The sequence below is a fragment of the Manacus candei genome, unplaced genomic scaffold, assembly GCF_025592945.1.
Source record: "Manacus candei isolate 608988 ecotype Guabito, Panama unplaced genomic scaffold, ASM2559294v1 h1tg000077l, whole genome shotgun sequence".
Taxonomy (NCBI): domain Eukaryota; kingdom Metazoa; phylum Chordata; class Aves; order Passeriformes; family Pipridae; genus Manacus; species Manacus candei.
Genome location: NW_026138125.1, coordinates 7,141,614 through 7,162,824, shown reverse-complemented (window position 1 = coordinate 7,162,824; position 21,211 = coordinate 7,141,614). Strand labels below are relative to the sequence as shown.

General features: G+C 47.3%; 2 protein-coding genes across 52 annotated transcripts in view; one reads left to right on the top strand and one right to left on the bottom strand.

The window, feature by feature from the left end:
• The window catches only part of NEB (nebulin), a 101,075-nt gene extending 87,641 nt beyond the window's left edge, over positions 1 to 13,434 (top strand). For 26 of the 50 annotated variants that reach the window (XM_051810129.1, XM_051810123.1, XM_051810138.1 and 23 more), the window contains 15 exons: positions 1,092 to 1,184; positions 1,598 to 1,690; positions 2,927 to 3,019; positions 3,449 to 3,541; positions 5,614 to 5,706; positions 6,151 to 6,243; positions 6,755 to 6,847; positions 7,274 to 7,366; positions 8,830 to 8,922; positions 9,294 to 9,401; positions 9,650 to 9,833; positions 10,452 to 10,544; positions 11,188 to 11,340; positions 11,555 to 11,664; positions 12,698 to 13,434. In XM_051810129.1, coding sequence (XP_051666089.1) covers positions 1,092 to 1,184; positions 1,598 to 1,690; positions 2,927 to 3,019; positions 3,449 to 3,541; positions 5,614 to 5,706; positions 6,151 to 6,243; positions 6,755 to 6,847; positions 7,274 to 7,366; positions 8,830 to 8,922; positions 9,294 to 9,401; positions 9,650 to 9,833; positions 10,452 to 10,544; positions 11,188 to 11,340; positions 11,555 to 11,664; positions 12,698 to 12,871 — 1,659 coding nt within the window. In that variant the 3' untranslated portion in view covers positions 12,872 to 13,434. Of the gene's footprint in view, positions 1 to 1,091; positions 1,185 to 1,597; positions 1,691 to 2,926; positions 3,020 to 3,448; positions 3,542 to 4,837; positions 5,039 to 5,613; positions 5,707 to 6,150; positions 6,244 to 6,754; positions 6,848 to 7,273; positions 7,367 to 8,829; positions 8,923 to 9,293; positions 9,402 to 9,649; positions 9,834 to 10,451; positions 10,545 to 11,187; positions 11,341 to 11,554; positions 11,665 to 12,697 lie in introns of those variants that run through there. The other 24 variants (XM_051810147.1, XM_051810120.1, XM_051810117.1 and 21 more) reach the window with 15 other exon arrangements.
• A 374-nt stretch (positions 13,435 to 13,808) lies between these two features.
• Positions 13,809 to 21,211, bottom strand: part of RIF1 (replication timing regulatory factor 1) — a 30,656-nt gene continuing 23,253 nt past the window's right edge. Inside the window, exons 29-35 of one of the 2 annotated variants that reach the window (XM_051810149.1) lie at positions 18,007 to 20,964; positions 17,730 to 17,867; positions 17,384 to 17,461; positions 17,172 to 17,287; positions 16,210 to 16,363; positions 15,785 to 15,893; positions 13,809 to 14,987 (exon numbers count right to left, since the gene is read on the bottom strand). In XM_051810149.1, coding sequence (XP_051666109.1) covers positions 14,767 to 14,987; positions 15,785 to 15,893; positions 16,210 to 16,363; positions 17,172 to 17,287; positions 17,384 to 17,461; positions 17,730 to 17,867; positions 18,007 to 20,964 — 3,774 coding nt within the window. In that variant the 3' untranslated portion in view covers positions 13,809 to 14,766. The remainder of the gene's footprint in view (positions 14,988 to 15,784; positions 15,894 to 16,209; positions 16,364 to 17,171; positions 17,288 to 17,383; positions 17,462 to 17,729; positions 17,868 to 18,006; positions 20,965 to 21,211) is intronic. The other variant, XM_051810150.1, reaches the window with a different exon arrangement.

Below are 21,211 nucleotides of genomic sequence, written 5' to 3'. Positions count from 1 at the left end.
TTTGCACAACTGAGTTCTTTTCTCAGTTTTTTTCCCAACCTTTTACATAGTTTCATTTTCCCTTGCTGAGATTACTTTATTTTTGGTTGTTTTTTTTTTTTCATTGTTTCAATTATATCAAGCACTGAAAGTTGCTGGTTTTTTTTTTTTTACTTACCTTGTTTTGTTGCAAGTATTTTACTACTTGCAGGAAGAGCCCTGAATGCATTTGTCATGTATTTCTATGTGGTTGGGGTTTAAACCAACCCAGGTTTCTCCTATACAACTCCCTCCACAAAAAAATACAATCTTTTTGAAATCAAACTTAATAACATGAGGGATAACAGTTATCCTTAGTTGAGAGTTTTCCTCTCACAACTAGAGTTGTTTTCCTTACTAGAGATCTAACCCACAGTAAAGCAGTGCTGTTGCAAACAAACGGGCACAGAAATCAAGATGAATGAAGCCCACAATTAAGTATTTGTGGATTAAACATGGTTATAAAAGATTAACACCATCAAAGAGACTCCAGAAATGCTGAGTGCCTGAAAAATAATACTGTTATAGTTCCTGAACTCAGGTGAAAAGCAAAACCTCGGGTCAGGAGGATATTTGTCCTTGAAGTGTTTGAGGTGCTTGAACACACTGAAGTCAGAGCACTTTGCTGAGCTGGTGGCTGGGCTTGTACAGACAGTGAGGGACAGAAACTGGGCACTATTTCCATGTGATCCCAGGGAAATTCTCTGTCCCAGGGCAGCTCTTGTGGAAGTCGTGATCTCTGCAACAGGAGGGGGGAGCCGGGGGGGGGTCGGGCTCTGCTCCCAGGGAACAAGGGACAGGAGGAGAGGGAACGGCCTCAGGCTGTGCCAGGGGAGGCTCAGGTTGGACATCAGGAGGAATTTCTCATGGAAAGGGTGGTCAGGCACTGGCAGGGGCTGCCCAGGGAGGTTTGGGGTGCCCACCCTGGAGGTGTCCAGAGAAGGCCTGGCCGTGACACTCAGTGCTCTGGGCTGGGGGACAAGGTGGGGAATGATCACAGGGGAGACTCCATGACCTTGGAAGTGTTTTCCAGCCTCAGTGATGCCGTGACTCTGTGCCCTTGTGTCCTGCAGGTGTTGTACAAGGAGGAGCTGGGCACGGGCACCCCCACGCCCGTGACCCCCGAGATAGAGCGAGTCAAACGCACGCAGGAGCACATTAGCTCGGTACCGGCCCCGGGACTTGTAACAACGGCTGTTGTTATAATCCTGCTCTGTAACCCCCTAACACTCCTCCTCCCGCAGGGGTTTAGTCCTGGCTTTGCCCTGGCAGTGTCTTAACTCATTGATATCCCACCTGTTTGTGCTTTTGGGGGATTCACACCTTTCCACACCAACCAGAACCGAATTTAACGTGGTGTTTCTCCCCATGTTTATCTCGACCCTTTATCTTCTCTTCCCTCCAATCACCTATTTACAGAATAATCCCCCATCAGCCTCTTCCTTAATATTTGCCTCTGGATCCAGTGTGAAGTGAATTAAGAGGTGATCTAACGCTGAGCATAACCCAGGGAAGGGTCAGCCGTGGTGGTTGTGCCTGTGCTGAGGGGTTTTTGTGGGCGCTGTCTCGTCCCTCGCAGGTGTTGTACAAGGAGGGTTTAGGGACGGGCACCGCGACCCCGGTGACGCCGGAGATGGAGCGAGTGCGGCGTAACCAGGAGAACATCAGCTCGGTACTGCCCTTCCAAATGCCAGTCAGAGCCCTTCAGCTCCTCCACTGACACCCTCCTTCCCATTCCTGGGTGACCTGGGAGCAGCCCTTCCCTTATGGAATCACTGAAACCCTGTCAGGATCCTGATAGTTTCGCTTTTCCCTCATTTAACCTGTCACTCAGTTGTTCCAGCTGGGAGATTTTAACCTCAGTCATTCAAGCAGTTGAGTGCTGCCTTGTTGTAATTCCCAAGGAATTGTTAGCAGTGTGAGTGGTGTCACTGTCCTCAATAACAGAACCCACCCTTCCAACATCTCCAGCCTCACCTCTGCAATGGAAAAGAACCCTTAACCCTTCCTGGCTCAGGGAATCATGGAATGGTTTGAGTTGGAATTTCTGCTGTGTTGGCTGTTCTCTTATACCCCCAGGTCTTTCTTAAGGAATCCAGGTGGCATTCCCAGGTCACTGCATATGAAAACATGGTGAAAATTGCATATAGATGGAAAAATTGCTGTAGGGAGGAATATTGATCTGGATCATTTCTCCTCCTGACACTTCCCAGTCAAATGGCCACTGTGTCATCATTTTGTTCAGTATTCCTGCTTTCATTGGGGCAGTTTATGGCTCATTTTGGCTCAGTTCAGACATGAAATAAGTCCTGTCCTGAGGCCATTTCAGAGAAGCCCCTGTTGGTAAATGTTCTGCTGCACTTCCCATCCCTGAGGTCCTGCAGCTGCCTCAGTTTGGAATCCTTGGAGCCAAAGCTGCTCGTGCCAGGTCTGTTATTTGAGTAGGGGAATCCTTTGCAGGGGGGTTTCCAGGTAGTTTAGAACTCCCACATTTCTGTGCCCAGTGGAAAAAAAAGCTCAGTGGAACCTCAGCCCCCTGTTTTCATTGAAGGTTCTTTGCTGGACTTTGAACAAGGCTGGAAAAACACCATTTTTCATACTTTGATGTTTCCCTGTATTAAATTATTGCTCTTCTTTCTCTCTTTTCATTCTTTTCCTTTTTTAACTTCTTTTCCTTTCTTGTTTTTTCCCCCCTTTCTCCTTTTTTTTTTCCTTCCTCTTTTTTTATTTTTCCCTTTCTCCTTTTTTCCCCTTTTTCCTCTTTCCCCTTCTCCTTTTTTCCCCCTTCTCCTTTTTTCCCCTTTCTCCTTTTTTTCCCCTTTCTCCTTTTTTTTTTCCCCTTTCTCTTTTTTTTTCCCCTTCTTTTTTATCCCCTTTCTCCTTTGATTTTACTTTCCTGCTGCCCCAGGTGTTGTACAAGGAGGGGCTGGGGGTTGGCACCCCCGTTCCTGTCACCCCTGAGATGGAGAGGGTCAAACGCAACCAGGAGAACTTTAGCTCGGTATCTTTTGCCTTTTTTTTAATGCTAATTAACTTATAAACTCATCTCCTTTCTGCTATTACATTTTTAATTACTCTGTTATATTTGATGTACTGATTTTTTGAAATATTTTCCTGTAATCATAACACTCAGTGCTTGGTGTCCATTAATTTTTTTTCCTGCAGTTTAAGGTATTTTGCATTTTTAAAACCACTTTTTTAATATAATTTGCTTCATTCCTTCCCTTTAATCCTTTTATTATTCTGCTCCAAGCAGTTGGATGTACATTCCCAGCTGTCCCTTCCTCTGGATTGAATTGATCACAATTATTAACTGGTTGATCCTTCCTAATTTTTCCTGCTTTCTGGTATATTTAATGGGCATAAAATCACAAGAATTACCTCCACCAAATGCAGGTTTTTTTGTCCTGAACTGCCTGTTGCCCCCCAGGTGTTGTACAAGGAGGAGCTGGGCACAGGAACCCCCACCCCTGTGACCCCCGAGATCCAGAGGGTCAAACGCAACCAGGAAAACTTGAGCTCGGTATTTTTCAACTTGGAAAGCAAAAAAAAACCCCAAACCTTTTAATCTCTTTCAAAAATACTCTTAACACCCAAATTCTCCTGCTGTATTTCCCTGTAATCAATTCACACAACAACAACATCTCATTCCTTGTGTTTTGAGATTTTTTTCCTCCTTAATTTCTTTTGATTGGATCCACCTCACTAATGATTTTTAGATTCCCTGTTCCCGTCTTTCTCTTGCCATATTTTTTATTTTCTGCTTTTCCTTTTATTAATCACTTCAACCCTTGGTTATTGGGGTTTTTTCCCCTGGTTTTTACCACATATAAAAACTAAACTATTTATTTCCTTCCCCAAATCCGTGGCTGTGACCCGACTCTGCTCCCTCCCGTGTGCTCTGCTGGTGTGGGATGGGCAAATCGGGTGGAATTGCTGCCTTTATTCCTTCTGTGTTGGATGTGACGCCTTTTCCTTTGGGAAATGTTGGATGTTGTTGCAGGGATGCAGTGGCCCAAGTCCCAGGTGGTGGGAACTGCCCTGGGGGTGTTGGTAGCACCGTTAGAGGGGAAAAAATCACTGAGGTTGGGATGTTTGGAAAAGTGAGGAAGTGCCACTGAAAACAGGAGAGGAGTAGTAATAATAGATATAAATATAAAATATAAATATAAAATATATATATAAAATCGTAGTTGAGGTGTGTGTACAGGAAAGGTTTCAGGAAGGTGCCTCAGGCCCTGCTCCTCCAATGAGTCACTTATGGTCAGGAAAATGTTCTCCCTCACAGCTGCTGAAAGGACAATAATGTATTTATTGCCAATTTATTGTCAAATATTGACAATAATGTATTTATTGGCATTTATATCAGACTTTAGTCTTCTAAGTACTCCCCAAGTTTAACTGGCTGATAGAATTCACTGAATCATTGAATCCCAGACTGGTTTGGGTTGGAAGGGAAATTAAAGCCCATCTAATTCCAACCCTCACACCTTCCACCAGCCCAGGTTGCTCCAAGCCCCATCCAGCCTGGCCTTGGACACTTCCAGGGATCCAGGGGCAGCCACAGCTTCTCTGGGCAACCTGTGCCAGGGCCTCCCCACCCTCACAGCCAGGAATTCCTTCCCAATATCCATGTAAATCAATCCCCCTTCAGCTTCAGTCTTATCAGTGTAACAGAGTTTGAAACTAGATCTTTATTTCCAGGGCTTTTTTAATCCCTGTTTCTCCAGGGCGTGTCAGAGCCCCTCTCTCCTGGTGGGAGTGTTCCTGCTGTTGGTTTTATTCTCTTTTTTGTCACTCTAACCCTGTTGCCCCCCAGGTGTTGTACAAGGAGGAGCTGGGCACGGGAACCCCCATCCCTGTGACCCCCGAGATCCAGAGGGTCAAACGCAACCAGGAAAACTTGAGCTCGGTATCTTGGAATTTGAAAAGCAAAACAAAATCCCTTTTAATCTATTTTAAAAGACTTTTTAACACACCAGTCAATATTCTTGTTTCCCTGTAATCAACTTACCCGAGAAATAATATCCTGGTCCTTTGAGATTTTTTTTTTCCTTTGTAATTATTACTTACATTGTTCTTGTTCCCTTTTTTTAATGATATCATTTTAATAATTGAATTTCACCTTTTTGAGTGTGATTACCTTTTTTTTTTTTTCTTTTTTTTAACTCTTAAAACCCCACCCTGTTTTCCTTCTCTTGGTCTCAACAATCCTTAAGTTTTGCTCTGTGTGGTGGGTTTTTCCCTGATTTTCCTTCCCTCATGCACAGGAACTAAACTCCTTTGGGCCTTGGCTGGGTGTGGCTGTGCTGGGGTGGGGTCAGCAGGACCTGCTGGGGTGGGAATGAATTAAATTGGTTTATTTGTTGGTTTTCTGTTGTATTTGATACTTTCCCAGTGTTTTGTTGCCTCTTTGGTGTCCGGCTCAGGAGCAGCGATGACGCTCCAGCTCCCAGAGGGAATCCGTATTCACTGTGTGGTTTTGAGGAGTTTTTAATCCCTGGTTTTTATCCCAAACTGTGTGTGGGAGGCACTTTCCCAACCCCTCCGTGTGCCTGTTGCTGTTCCCTCCCTGACCAGCCCTTTGTCCCGCAGGTTTTGTACCGGGAGGAGCTGGGAACAGGAACCCCCATCCCGGTGCCTCCCGAGGTGGAGCGAGTCAAACGCACCCAGGAGCTCATCAGCTCGGTATCGTGGGGAGGAACAGCCCCCCTTTCACTGCACCCAACCACCACTCCTTAACCTCCTTTAAAAATGGCCAGTTCCTCTCCTCATTCCGTGTAATCAACTCTTATTCCACGTAATCAACTCTTATTCCATGTAATCAACTTATCCTCTCTTCCCGTTTTCCAGCGTTACTGACCCGCCTCTTCTTCACTGATGGAGTTAGTTATAAATTTATAAATTATTTACAAATTATTGACATTATCCTGAATATTTTTTAACTGTTTTGCTCCCTGTTCCACCTCCCTTCTTCCTTTTTTTAGTGTTGGTTTTTTATACATCCACTTCCTGTGTCCTGCTTTTCTCCTGGCAGAGGGGCGTCTAAAAGTTCCCCTTCCCCAGGAGATGATGGATTTAATGATTTTTTTGAGTGGTGATGATGTTTTTTGGATGCTTTTTGTCGTGCAGGTGTTGTACAAAGAGAATGTGGGGACAGGGACCCCCACCCCTGTCACCCCCGAGATGGAGAGGGTCAAACGCAACCAGGAGATCTGTAGCTCGGTACTTCCCAGAGAAAAACTGCCCTTTAACTCCCTCTAAAACCACTTTTTAACACTTTGAATAAGTGGATTTGTTCCAAAATAACACTGACCCAGCTCAGAGCAGGGGCCACTTGTTACTCATGGCTTACTCTGGTTTAAACCTTGACTTTTGTTCCTGTTTATCTTGATTTTAAGAGTGATTTTTAATACCCAGTTCTAATCCTAAAAACACTTAAAACTCCCCTCATTTTCTCTGCAGTGCTGACATTTATTTTAAAGCAATTAATTTAAATTTTTATAACATTCTCAGCCCCTCCATGTGGTATTTAGTGCTCATTGATGCAGATCTCACATGATTTACTTACACTGTTTATTCTGAGGACTTAAAGCCAGGCTGCAAAACTCTACTAAAGGACATGCTTTAAAAATCCCTGGGCCGTGAGAAACTAAATCCAAGGAAAAAAACAGTGTAGGGAGAGCTGGTTGTTTATTCACTGTTGCTTTCTGTGGCTCTTTCTCTCCTCCCACAGGTGTTGTACAAGGAAAACATAGGGAAAGCCACCCCCACCCCAGTCACCCCCGAGATGGAGAGAGTCAAACGCAATCAAGAGATCATTAGCTCGGTACTTCCACCAGGAAAACACTTCCTAAACCTTGGAATGAAGTGTTTAACACACTGTAACACTCAGCAATCTGTGCTTATTAACTCCAGACACAGCCGACACAACCAAAGGCTTCTCTTTAACACTGTTTGAAGCAGGGTTTTATTGAGGAAAAAAAATCCCTTTTTTAGTGGATTTTGTTTTCTGGTCGATTTTTTAAATTTTTTTTTAACCCTTTCTCACCCCAAGTGTGTTTCCAGCAGTTGATTCCATGCAGGGGCCCACCCCTGCATCCCAGATTAATGGCCAAGCTCCAACTCCTCCCGTGCCCCAGCTCTAACCCCTCCTTGGTGTAACTCCAAAGCTGGGCTGAACGTTCTGCTTTGTTTTCCTTTGGGTTTTTCTTTTTCCTTTTTTAATTTGGGGATGCTCCCTTGTACCCCGCAGGTCCTGTACAAAGAAAACATGGGCAAAGTGACGCCGACCCCCGTCACCCCCGAGATGGAGCGAGTCAAACGCAACCAGGAGATCATCAGCTCGGTACTTAAGGGGGAGGGCTTTGTTTGCCTCTGGCCTAACAAACGGCAGCCTAACTCCTGACTCAAAGCCGAGTTCAAGCTAAAAACCAGACGTGTTTCTTTCTGCAGATTAATTGCTCCTTCTAAACCGATCCCACCATTTCACGGCTTTTCTACAAGTCAGTTTGTGTGTTTGTGAGTTCTATCCAGGCAAGCTCAGAGATCTCTTGCTGGAGATTATGGAATGTTGGGGTTGGAAGGGACCTTAAATCCCATCTTGTTCCAGCCCAACCTTCCACCAGACCAGGTTGCTCGGGCATATTCAGGTTTATATTTAGTATTTCAACTTTCAGTAGATTTTTCAGGGGAGTTTGACTTCAGGGAAAAACACCCATCCCTGACATCTGAATGTGGGACAGCGTGGCAACAAAACTCCCACCTCCCTCCCAAAAAAGGTCAGGAATGACTTAAAATATACATAAAAAAGCAGGTAACTGTTAAAGAAATGTTTTCTGTAGAGCCAGAGGTGTCTTCCCTGAGCCTCTGGCCCTTCAGCATCCCCGCCCCTGGATAGAGCCCGGCTCTGTTAACCCCACAGCCCAGCTCTTCTCTCCAGTCTGCCTCTCTCACCCCTCCTGGCAGCACTAAACGTTTGACTTTTTGGCAATTTGATAACAAAGTAACCCTTTGTGTTCAAACTCTTTCCATTTGGGGATTTTTAAGCCCCTGGATACATGTTGTGTATCCCACAGGTGTTGTACAAAGAGAACGTGGGGCAGGCGACCCCCACCCCCGTCACCCCCGAGATGGAGAGAGTCAAACGCAATCAAGAACAGATTAGCTCGGTACTTCCCCCAGGAAAACACTTCCCAAAGATCCCACTGAAGTGCTTAACACGAGATGATGTGATAGAGAACTTCTTAATAACCTGGTTTTACTTAACTCTCTAATTTTTCCCCTTTAGCAAGTCACCTCTTGCAAAAACTTTTTTGTTGTGTAACTTGTTAATCCTCTTTTTCCTGACTTTTCTTCCCTTTCCTAACGGCCGGTGTTGACTCTAAACCCAGTAACAGCCCAGTTTTTGGTTTTCTCCTGGTGATAATTCCTCTGTGCTCTGTAGGTTGCCTACAGGGAAGGCTTAGGGAAGGCCACCCCCAGCCCGGTCACTCCGGAGATGGAGCGAGTCAAGCGCAACCAGGAACAGATCAGCTCGGTACTGAGGGAACAGCCAAGCCTTTGTATCCAAAATAACCACCCTGAGCCAAACCCACTCTAATTCAGCCTCATTTTCCCAGTTTTCCTCATTTTTGTCTATTTTCCCTCGGATTTTTTTTTTTCCACCTTTTGCCAATAACTTTTCAGCCGCTTTGTTTCCCAAGATCTTTTCCATCCTGCAGCGCTGGGTTTGCTTCAATAACCCCATTCCCAGAGAGCTGGGATTCTGCCTGGAATTCTGAGCTGTGTCCACGTGTTTGTGCTCTGCAGGTTTTGTACAAAGAGCACATGGCAAAGGGAACTCCGACCCCTCTGACCCCGGAGATGGAAAGAGCCAAACGGAACCAGGAGAACATCAGCTCGGTGAGTCCTGCTCAGCCAAAGGGAAAATACACTAAAATCACAATTTATCCCTGAAATCCTCACTCAGAGTTGAGGCTTGGAGGGATGAAGTAACCACATGCAATTCTTTAATATATTCCTTGTGATTAACTGGAGTCTGGGGGATTTTTAAACAGTTAAATTTCAAGTAACACGTTTCTTTCAAGTCTCTTCTGGTTTTGCTGCTCTTACACTTCATGAGACAGAAAATGATGGTTCTTCAGTAAGAGATTTCTGATGTTCTCTATAAAAAAAAAAAACATATAAAAATCTGGACCTGGCCTCCTTCAGGCCCTTCTTTGCTAACCTGAGGTAAATCCTGCCATGGTTCTGTCCTTGTTCTCCCCTGGCAGGTTCTTTACTCCGACAGTTTCCGGAAGCAGGTCCAAGGAAAAGCCGCCTACGTCCTGGACACGCCGGAGATGAGGAGAGTGAGGGAGACCCAGAAACACATCTCCACAGTAAGGGCAGCTCCAGAGGGGCCTTACCTTGGGAAGGGAGTTAAACCTAAACATAAGCCTGGTTGGCAGCTCAAGGACAGGTTTGCTGACCCAAATCTTTCACACTAAAGCATTTAAGGGATTAGGCTCTCTCTTGTGGCCCCTTGGATTGGGAAAGCCAAAGTTTGGGACACTCCCTGAACTTCACCTGAGGGAAGCAGGGGTCACAGCTGAGCTGCAGAGCACAGCCCTTCCCTTTGAACCTGCAGGTGAAGTACCACGAGGACTTTGAGAAGAGCAAAGGGAGCTTCACCCCCGTGGTCACCGACCCCATCACCGAGAGGGTGAAGAAGAACATGCAGGACTTCAGTGACATCAGTTACAGGGGCATCCAGAGGAGGGTGGTGGAGATGGAGCGCAAACGTGTGGACCAGGACCAGGAGAACCTCACAGGTAAGACTCTACAGAGACCCCAGTACCTCCCAGAAAAGCAGGACCTAATTGCATAAGGACTTGACTACTTCATTTCCACAACACAAGCAGAGCTGGGATGAGTGGTTTAATTTAACCTCAGGCACATCAATTCTAATTCATCATTACTTGAGGATGATGTTTTTATGGAAGTCCTTTCTTGAAAGTCTTTTTTTTGAAAATCTCTTTTGAAAAAATAGTCTTGCAGCAGCTGTGGTCTGCCTGTCCCCAACTTTAGAATGTGACACTAGAATATTATATTATATTATAACACTAGATTATATCTCTATGCATATTAAAGGCCCTGATGTAGATGAAATGTAAAAAAAGCCTAATCTGTGCTATAAAATTGAGAAATACAAATTGTTGAAATAAATATGCTTTTCATAGAATTCCAAACTGGTTTGGGTTGGAGGGACCTTAAAGCCCCTCCTGTTCTACCCCCTGCCATGGGCAGGGACACCTTCCACTATCCCAGGTTGCTCCAAGCCCCATCCAACCTGGCCTGGGACACTTCCAGGGAGGCCACAGCTGCTATTCCTGCTGTCCAGGCCAGGCCTGTGGTGGTCCAGCTCTCCAGCATTCCCGTTTCTCCCACAGGTCTCCGTGTCTGGCGCACCAACCCTGGATCCGTCTTTGACTACGACCCGGCCGAGGACAACATCCAGTCCCGGAGTCTGCACATGATCTCAGGTGTGTCCCAGGGGGCTCTTCTACTGGGGCAAAATAGGGTTTGTACTCCTGCAAACGTGGGGTCTTGGGGGCCAAAGAGAGCTGAGAGGTCAGGGGTGACACAGGGACAGAGGACAAACTGTCTGTGGCTGCTCCTCCCCAGCATATTTTCAAACAAGACATTATCAATTTTTCTGTCCTAAAATGACCCAACACAGGCAGGAGGAGGATTGTTTATATGACCCACACAGCATGTGATTCCTTTTGCAATAACTAAAAATACTGTCCTCAGTTACATTTATTTTGTTTAACTCCTTTCCTGCTTATTGAGAGGAAAAATACCTGAAGGGTAGAAACCAGTCTCAGGGAGGGCTCAGAGCTGTGTTAGAGAAGGAAGGGAAAGGTGGGATAATTAGAATAAAACCTGTGAAGACTAAGAGGAAGGAGACTGGAGAAAGGATAAAACTACTGTGACTGTTGAAAAGCAGAACTTGAGTGTGGTGTCCACAGAACACTTAAAAAATCACTTGGAAACACCACCAAGGAACCATAAAATACACTGGGATTATTTACACGGAGTTTGTTCCCCACAAACTTTGGGAAACAGCAGGGCTGGGGCTGTGAGCCCCCACGGGTGTGGTGACCCTGCCCCTGCTGTCCCCAGTCCAGGCCCAGCGGCGCAGCCGGGAGCATTCCCGCTCCGCCAGCGCCCTGAGCATCAGCGGCGCCGGAGACGAGAAATCCGAGCCCTCGGAGGGCACCGACCAGCGCCTGTCCTACTACAGCAACGGGGGCTTCTTCACCACCACCACCACAGGTACGGGGCACCGGGCAGGGCAAACTGCCCACGCCAGCTGGGGCAGCAATTCCTGCAGCCAGGACAGACCACAGCTCCAAAAGGGCGAGTTGTGGACGCAACCAACATAATCTGTTCTGGTAATTTGAGCCACTCAAGTGCCCTGTCCCTGATCTCCAACCCAACAGCTCCATCACCGACTCCAGTAACACCACAAACTCTGTTTCCCTTTCAGTGGGCTACAAACAGGTGAAAACCATCGAGCTGCCACAACAACGCTCGTCCTCGGTGGCCACCCAGCAAACCACGGTGTCCTCGGTCCCCTCCCACCCCTCCACTGCTGGGGTGAGTAACTCTGAGCCTGGGATTGGGACACGGCCCCAGGAGTTGATTTGGCTGCCTCCCCACACTGCACAGGCCTGCAGGGGTCATGGCCCATGGTCTGTAGTGCTTCAGATTATGTTAATCCAGGATTAAGTCAGGAACGTTCCTCTCCCCCAGGCTGAAGCTCAGCACTAAACCCAGTGAAGGTGTAACTCTCACTGAAGTGGGACACACCCTCACCTGGACTTCAAAACTTTGAATTAGCACCTTAAAATTTGAATTCTTCCTATTCCTGAGATTGAGTCTGAGTAGATCCATGACAGTGGGTATGGCTTTGCCTCCCAAAACCTGCCTGGAGCTACCCTGGGCTGATCCTGCTCAAACCCACCCTGCAAACATTTTGTTCAGGCTCAGTGTCACCAGCACACACAGGTATGGTGGCACTCAGGTAACCAAGGTGCCCAGGACCCAGGGGAGGAGCTGGGAAGGAAGGGGATGGGTTATTTCCCACCTCAACACAGCATTATTTGCTTCATCTCCTGAAGCACCTGGTACCAGCCAGAAGGAAATAAAAATCACTGTATGCTAAGACAGACTAAACCCAAGTTAACAGCAGTAAAACTAAGTTAACAGCAGGAGTTACAGCATGAACCCTGAGGAATGCAGAGTTCATTCAGGGGGAACTCACAGAAGAAGGTGAACCAGGAGATTTAAAACAGGAGCAGATTCAGCCCTCAGTAGTGAGTCAGACTTGTCCTTCCCTGCTCTGACACTGATTCCCAGCCCAGCTGTGGCTGACAGAGTTTACCCAGTCCTTTCTGCCTGATTCCCAGCCCACCTCTGTCAGGGTTTACCCAGTCCCTGTGGGTGCCCCATTCCCTGCTGTCAGGGTGTCCCCAGTCCCTGTGGGTGCCCCATTCCCAGCCCAGCTCTGTCAGGGTGTCCCCATTCCCTGTGGGTGCCCCATTCCCTGCTGTCAGGGTGTCCCCATTCCCTGTGGGTGCCCCATTCCCTGCTGTCAGGGCTCACCCCGTGCCTCCCTCCCTCCCCACAGAAGACGTACCGGGCCATGTACGATTACACGGCGGCCGATGCCGACGAGGTTTCCTTCAAGGACGGCGACACCATCGTGAACGTCCAGGCCATCGACGAGGGCTGGATGTACGGGACAGTCCAGAGGACCGGCAAGACCGGGATGCTCCCGGCAAACTACGTGGAGGCCGTGTAAGCAACCCCTGCCCCTGCCCAGAGGGGCAGAAAAGGGGGGTGACACCTCCCAAAGCGCCTCGTTGGCCGTGGCGACGGCGCCTTGAGAGTAAAAGTAACTGCAGAGCAAAATATTCTTGAGACGTTATTTCAGAACATCTTTGAAAAGTCACCTGTAAAAGGCTACTTTGCATTTCTTCCAATGCCAAAAAAAACCAAACCAACAAACCACCTTTTTTTAAATGTTGCCTGGAATTTCCAACATTTCATCACACACCATAATATGACACTACAACTGCAGTCCAGTATCTTCAAAATTTGATACCAGTATTAAGACAAACTCCCAAGCATTACTTTATTCATTCTATAAAAACTATAGAATTTTTTTGGGGCTATATGTTTAAATCTGTTCACTTCCTTTCACAAATAAGCAACATCTAAGCTTAGTATTTCAAACCATTTATTTGGGGAGGGGAAAAAGAAACCCTCTCCTGCTTGCTGAGGTCTCATGAATGTGTTCTTTGGGGTCAAAAGCTGTTATTTCTTGTAAATTAGTGACTGAATAAAGCTGATGTTTCTGCAGTAGGATGGATGTGTTCCCTTGTGCTGAAAGCAGGAACTGATCTCACAGATCACCAGCTGTAAGAGCTGAACACACTTAAGGAGGCAGATTTAGAACCAAAGTAACATTTCCAGAGAAGCACAAAACCCTACAGCCAACTTCCCATTACAGCTGCAGGCCACCTCTGTGTCCTGTTCCTTTTGTCCATGAGACACACAAACAGAATACTCAGAATCCTGCTGATGATCCCACCACATCTTTGAGGACCTGCTCCCACCTTACAGCAGCACTGGAGACCTTCCAAGGTCCCTCCCAGCCTTGGGAATCCAAAGCAATGCTGAGGGGGAGCTGAACAGGCAAAACCCCACAACCACCAAACCACGGGGACATGAACAAGTTTGGGAACTATTTTCTCTTTTATTTGCCCATGTGTAAGTCTTAAAAAGCACCTGCAGCAGTTCCTTCCAATAAACACCCACTCTGATAGCTACAGTACAATATATACAGATCAGAATTCCAGAGGAAAGCCCGGGAACTCTCGCTGAAGGTCTCCGAGAAGCAGCAATGCATTCCATGCAATTAAAATCCCGATCATAAATTAGTAACCAAACATCTGCTGTCAGTCTGTACACAATATACAAGAAGCTTCTTGCCAAATCCATTCATTTCCCCAAGGAAAAAGTCTTCTCCCACCAGGAGAACTGCTGCCACCCATGGACATGGGGCAAAGCCCGGGAGGCTTCGCAGAGTCTGTGCACGCCCGTCCTGTCACTTCTTAGTGTGAGTCGTACAAAAATACGTGGAAAAATAGATCCAGTACAAATCCCAGGTTCCTGCTTAAGGAATTAAGCCCAGCTCACCTCACAGGTGCTGTTCTGGCAGAGTCTGAGCAGCTCAAAGGAACCCCCCGGGGCAGCAGAGGAGCAGAGCTGGGAGATGCAGCTCTGGCCCCACAGGAAGAGTTTGCAGCACTAAGAACACTTCGGGTCTGAAAAAATAATTTAACTACTCTGTTGGTTTGGTTTCACAGTCTCTTTGCTATTGCACAACTCTTGTCAAGTTCCCTTTCACTACCTGAAAGAAATATGCATAGCAACACAAGACAAATACCTCTGCCAGGGAGGAAGTAGTCCCACAAATTAGGGGGGAAAAAAAAAAACCAACAACAACAACAAAAAGAATAAGGAAAAAAAAAACCAACAATCCCATGACAATAAATTGATGTAGGAGTTAAAAAATATCTTCTGTTCAAAATGCACAGTTTAAGGATTAATTCACCAGTAAGAAAAACAAGGTGTGTGGGGGGGAAAAAACCTGTTGTAACAAAATCCTCCTTACTGAGCCCCGGGAAGCAGCTACTGGGAGCTGTCCTGGGGTGGTGATTTCCAGCGGGACTGCAGGTTTTTCAGGATGCAGGTGGACATGTCAGCAAGTTTTTCCTGCATCTCGAAGAGCTGGCTCCCAGAATAGCTGTGGAGATCCTCGGAGCTGAGCTGGGCAGAGAGGGCCTGGATCTGGCTCAGGAGATCTGCCGGGGGCTGGTCACTCGTGTTGGGCATGGTTGGCTCAGCCAGGTCTGAAAGGAAGGGAAAGAGGGAAGTGGAGGGAGATCTAAGCAGAATTCCAGCTGGTTTTCTACAAAATAACATCTTTGAGCAGCCCACAAAGTGTTTGTTCCACACAAGGAGTGCTCCTGACAAAGTGAGCCCTCAGAACTCCACCCCAGCCTTCCTTCTGGTGAGTTTTGCTGTGTTTGACCATGGCTGTACAACAGATGCAAGGGCAGAAATGAAAGGATTTGATCCCAACAGACAATGCCAGTGTCCCAAACCCCACACTTAACTCCCACATTTAAACTGGAGGGCTGAAGAGAAGTCACCCCTGAGCTTTTTGTTCTGCTTCCAGTCTCTTGTTGGGAGAACAAACACGGATTCTGAGCCACCAGGCCAAACTCCAGGAAGACACAGGAGAATCCAAATAAAAATCTACACCTGCAAATCCCAGCTGGGTGTCCAGGGAATCATCCCACTCCTGTCCCCCCCCCTTCAGGATGAGGCACCACTTCCTAATCTCTGCTCACCATGTTTGTTCTGTGCACCCCCAGCAGGGACCAAACATGGAACAGCTCAGGAGTCATTTGAGCCCTGCCTAAGTTGCTCTTTGCTTCTTTAGGGGAAAACCAGCATTTTCCCCTCAAAATATGTAAGTTTTAAAAAGCCACTGCTCCAGGACTTCATGAAGCAGCATTAAATGTGGTAATATTGGCTACTAACACACCCAAAATAAAAAATAAAAGCATCAAGTGTTCTCATCAGGAGAGAACAAAGCCAGCAGAACTCTCCAAATCTGAAGCAAAAAGCCACCAAGAGGTACCTGTTCCAAGCTTTTCTTCATCTACACAGAGTGGTTTATCCTCCACATCATTTACAGGCTTTTCAGCATCTTCAAGCACCACCATTTCCTCTGACACTCGAGACTTTACCTGAGCATTGTGTGGGACAGAACAAGACAAACGTTTTTAGAACAAGAAAAATAAAATTAGATTACATGGTTAGACATACAATAATGAATACATAAATAATAAATACATGTCACAATAAATACAATCACCATTCCTGTTAATAATAATAGTGTAACCAAGCCATCTGTACCTTGAATTCCCACATACTGAGACAGGCAGGGATTAGGTTTCAAAGTGCTGTTTTTAATTAGGGAAAAAATACATCATTCCTCATGATGGTTATTATCAGTTCATTAGGGCAATACTGGCTCCCTGGGTGTTAAAAATTCAGCTTTACCTGTTGCTCATGATATCCCTTGAGAGCTCTTTTGACATTGGAGACTTTGGGAGAGCGGATGGGAAGGGTTTTGATTTCCAGGGCTGTCAGAGAGCTCAGGTCCCCCACGGTCTTGATGTTCTTGGCTCGGATGAGCTGCCCCAAACCTCTGGCACTGCAGCAGGGGAGGGAAATGGGTTATCACCAGAGAATCATGGAATATCCAGAATGGGAAGAGACCTACTGATGCCAACTTTATGCCCCAAAAGGTGTGACAGAACTGCTCAGAGACACCTTTAGTCTTTAAGCAGCGAGGTATTCATTTCAGGCAACGCTGGGGAACTCCCAGCTCACGCTGCACAAAGAGCTCCGAAGCACTCAGTGAAAAGCCAGACTATTTATACAATTGTTGTGAGAGATTACATCAGCATTTCATGCATATTCATATTATTGCAACATCTAGGTATAATATTCATAGCAGGTGGAGTTAGGGCAGAGTCAGGGGCTGGGTCATCACTCTGGGGAGAATCTCAGTGGTACATCCTGTTACTTCAGCCTCGGGGTCGTGGTTTCACTCCTCTCCCTCAGGTAAACTTCTGAACTTTCCTTAATTCTGCTGACTCCAACATGTATTTGGCAGGAGTTTTTGATATTTGGCAAGAGTTTCTGGACCCTGGCCCTTCTCTTTCCCCTTATCTCTCTCTGTGTTCCTTCCATGTCTATTTATGTGTATGTTAGCATTTTTGGTGCTCTTTGTTTTCCTGTGCTGGTACCCTGTCCCTGGGTACCAGCTTTTCAGCATTCAAAAAAGTACTTGAAGAATTCCAAACCAGTCAAGTCTCTCCCCCAACAAACCAACCTCCTTCCTTGTGAAAAAATGTTGGCTGAAGACATCTGTAAGTTGTCACAAAAGGTGGGTTTGTAGGTTCTGTAAGAATTCAGTTTCTATTGAAATGTCCCCTTTAAAGGAACAACCCACTTACCAGATGTTTGATGTGATCTGGGGTAAAATGACATCCACAGGAGCTTTGCAGCCAGCCAAGGCTGGGTACACGTGTTCCATAGGGCATGGCAGAGACTCCTTGGCCATTTCTGTAATCTGGAATAACACAGGAAAGGTGTTAAAATAACTGTCACATGACTGAATACAGGAAAAAAAAAATAGAAGAGAAACATGAACCAAAGCACTTCTTACTAAACACTTCTTTGAGCTCTTAAATTTAAGGGTACGAGATCCTGGGGACAGAAATCCTTTGGTTGGAGTGGTAATGTGCTGGATAGAAAAAGAGGAAAAAAATATCTCTCAGAATTGTAGGAATAGTTAATAGAAGGAATTCAGTTAATAGTAGGAATTCAGTTGTCAGACTCTACCCCCTGAGATCTGAGAGTAAAAGAACAAGTCAGACTAAAGCAGTTACAGCTACTTCTCACCCTGACTGACCCTCTGCTCTTACAACTGTGCTGAGTGACTACAAACATGCACTAAAGCCACACTCCCTACAATAAACAACATGAACACAGAATATATATGAAGAATTCACCTTAGTCTGAATATTGGACAAGATTTTCAGGCTTTTGGAAGAGGGTGAGGAGTGGGATCTGACCACGGGACTCCTCCTGTCGATGTCGTCCGCCAGCCCCGCCTGGTGAATGGGATCTGCAAAGGACACCCGACGGATCTGTGTGGGGGAAAGGAGGTTTCACAGTGTGAATTCCAACCACCAGGGCCTGGGGAACAACTTTCAGTTTGAAATGAGGTCATTAAAGTTCTTGACTGACACAGGAAATGTTTCACCCAAGGACACACCCTGGCAATACCTTATGAGCAGGTGACAGGGACTCATCATCTTGGTGACTTCTCTTTGCACCTCTCTTCAAAATGCTGGTGGAAGGGGAAGCTGAGGGAGACCACGTGCAGCGGGCCTGGATGCTGGTGGGGCTCTCATTCACCGGCACCAAAGCATCACCTTCTGTCTTCAGAGGTGACTCCACACTGGGATTTTCCAAGGCTGCATTTTCAGACATTGTTATTTCAGTTTCCATTAATTCCTCCTTCATCTCTTTCTCTGGAATAACACAAGTTTCTCCTGCAGTAATCTCAGCTTCTGCTTTATCATCCTGATTGTTTTCCAGATTGTTGATCTCCTTTTCCTCAGGTTTGCTATCAACAGGCAGTTCCTCAGGCACCTCCTCCAGTTGTCCATTCTGACTTATTTCTTCCTTCTCGGGAGCTGCTGTTCCCTCCTTCTCGGGAGCTGCTGGTTCCTCCTTCCCTGGGGCTGCTGGTCCCTCCTTCCCTGGGGTTCCTGGTTCCTCCTCCTCCAGAGCTGCTGGTTCCTCCTTCCCTGGGGCTGCTGGTCCCTCCTTCCCTGGGGTTCCTGGTTCCTCCTCCTCCAGAGCTGCTGGTTCCTCCTTCTCTGGAGCCATTGCTATTTCCTCTTCTGGAGCTGCTGTTCCCTCCTTCTCTAGAGTTGCTGGTCCCCCCTTCTCTGGAGCCATCATTAAATATTTTTCTGGAGTAGCTGTTCCATCCTTTTCTGGAGCTGTTGTTCTTCCCTTTTCTGGAGCTGTTGTTCTTCCCTTTTCTGGAGCTGCTGGTCCTTCCCCTTGGCTCTCCATGGCCAGGCAGCTCTCACCAGGCTCCCCTGGAACACCCCCTGGCAGAACCTGCTCCGTTGGCTCCTTCTGATGAGCAGGTTCCTTTATTTCCTCTATGGAGTCAGTAGTTTCACCTGCTGAACACTCTGGATTCTCTGGCTCCACCTCCATCCCAACACTGCTTCCTTGCAGGGTACCCACACATGTTCCCTGGCTTTCCAAGTCGCCCGTCCTGGGTTCCTTCGGGGGATGCACCGGAGTGCTCATGGCACAAGGTGCCAGGGAGAAGCTTTCCTCAAAATCTGAGTGCCCACACAGCTTTGAGCCACCTCCAGGGGGCTGAACTGGGCTGATCTGGGGCTCGTCCGGCTCAGGAGCTTTCCTCTTTCTGGATTCAGTGAACGATGTTATTTGTTGCTTTGGCTTTTTAAAACAGCAATCGCAGCTCTTGGTTTTTTTCACCCTCCTGCTCCTTTTGCTGTGACACTCAGGGGTTTGCAGAGAGGAATGCTCAGCCCCTGAACCATCTACTGCTGGTGCACAGCCCCCTGGGCTTGACTGCCTCTCCTCCTGCTGGTTCTGCTGTGCTGCTTTCCTGTCCTGCTCACACACAGAGGGGTTGGGCAGTGACTCCATCACTGTGTCGCTCTGGTTTTGCTCCTCATTGGTGTTCTGAGCAGCAGGTGGGTTCCCAGAGCTGGCAGATCCCACAACTTCACCAGCAGTGGGAGGAGTTCCCTGGTTTTCAAGGCCACATGGTTCAGCTGTGCTGATTTCAGCTTCCCCTTTATTTGCTTCCAGTGGACTCTGAGTTTCATTTTCCTGAGAAGACAACTCATGGCTGTGGCTTCCTGGCTGCCCATCTTTCAATTTACCTTCCTGAGAATCACTTCTGGTTTTCACTTTTGTGTATTTTCTCTTCCTTGTGCTTTCCTCCTTGGCAGAGCCCTCAGCCTCTGAGTTCTCTATGCTGGAGAGCAATCCTTGGGCAGCTCTCCTGGTGTGGTACCGTGGGCGCTCCACCACCTTCAGGCTGCTGTCCTGACCTTCCCCCTCAGCCTTCAGGGGCTCCTCTGCCCTCCTGCCACACCTGTTCCCTTCCTCATCAATGCCCCTGGAAGGAGAGTCCTTGGAGCTCTGGTCCTCTGCAGTTCTCTCGGGTTGGCTGCTCTCTTTTGTACTCATCTTTTCTGCTGTTTTCCCAGAAATCCCCTTCTGCTTTGGGGATCCATCATCCTTAGACTGTGACACCTTCTTCTGCCCAGACCTGTCATCCTCTTTCCGCCTGTCCCTCCTTTGGATCCCCTCCTCCTTGTCCTGGCTCCCCGAGGAGCTCTCTGCAGTCTCCGACCGGCGCCTCAAGGAACGCCGGAGCACCTTCTGCTGAGGGGACACCTGTGACACCTGGGTGTCCTCCCCTGTGGCCTGGTCAGGTGAGCTGGTGGTGTCTGGGGGGGTGTTTTCCTTGGAATCCATGTCCAAGGCCCGGGCCTTCTCTATCTCTGCAATGGTGTCCTCAACTTTCCTGATGTCTGCCTCTGTGGAGTGGAGAGCCTGCGACTGGGACAGGAGGATTTGCTCCACGTCCTCCACTGTGGAGCACAGCTCAGGAGTACTGTCCATGCTGTCAGAGGCAAGAGACTCCTGTTCTGACCTGTTCATCAGCTTGGACTTGTTTCCCTGGAGCTCCATCTTGCTCTGCCGGCGCGTGAGCCTCCGGATCGCCGCGAGGACAGGCTCCGGATCCGGAGGCTTTCTGTTTTCTTCTCCAGATTTCTCTGCTTTAGCACTGGTCTTGCTTACACTTGTATTTTCCTGCTTGCCTGCCAGGGCAGCCCCTCTGGACAGCTCTGAGGAGGTGTTCAGTGGTGATGGGCTGAAGGGCCTGTTCTCTGTCCCGCTGAACTTCTCCAGGGTGATGAAGGATTGCCGGCGGCTCACGGGCTGGGGGGTCCCAGAAATTACATCGCTGGAAGCTGAGCTGTTGCTGGCATTGGAAGTGTTTTCATTCCCTGCCGAGGTCTCCTTGGAAGCTGCTTCCACAGAGCTTGTCTCTAATTGCTCTCCAGCTGATGGCTCCTCTGGAACCATCTCAGCTGTGTGGTTCTGTGACTCCCCCTTGCTGGTGGGAGCTGAGCTCTCCCCTGTGGGACACCCTTCACTCCTTGTATTTTCTTCCTGTCCCAAAAATATCAACAGCAACAATATGAACAGCAAAGTACTGTGGTTGTGCTATGAATATAATATTATAGTAGGGTTCTGGTGCAATAAAGAACACCACACCTACAAGGTTCTTCTAACAACCCTTCCTTCAAATTATTTATCATCTGTCCACTGGTAGTTATAAAAGACACTTCTTTTCAACCATTAACCCAAAACAAAGAACTGCAAAGATGTTTTATTTAAGTTTTGCTAGAAGTATTAA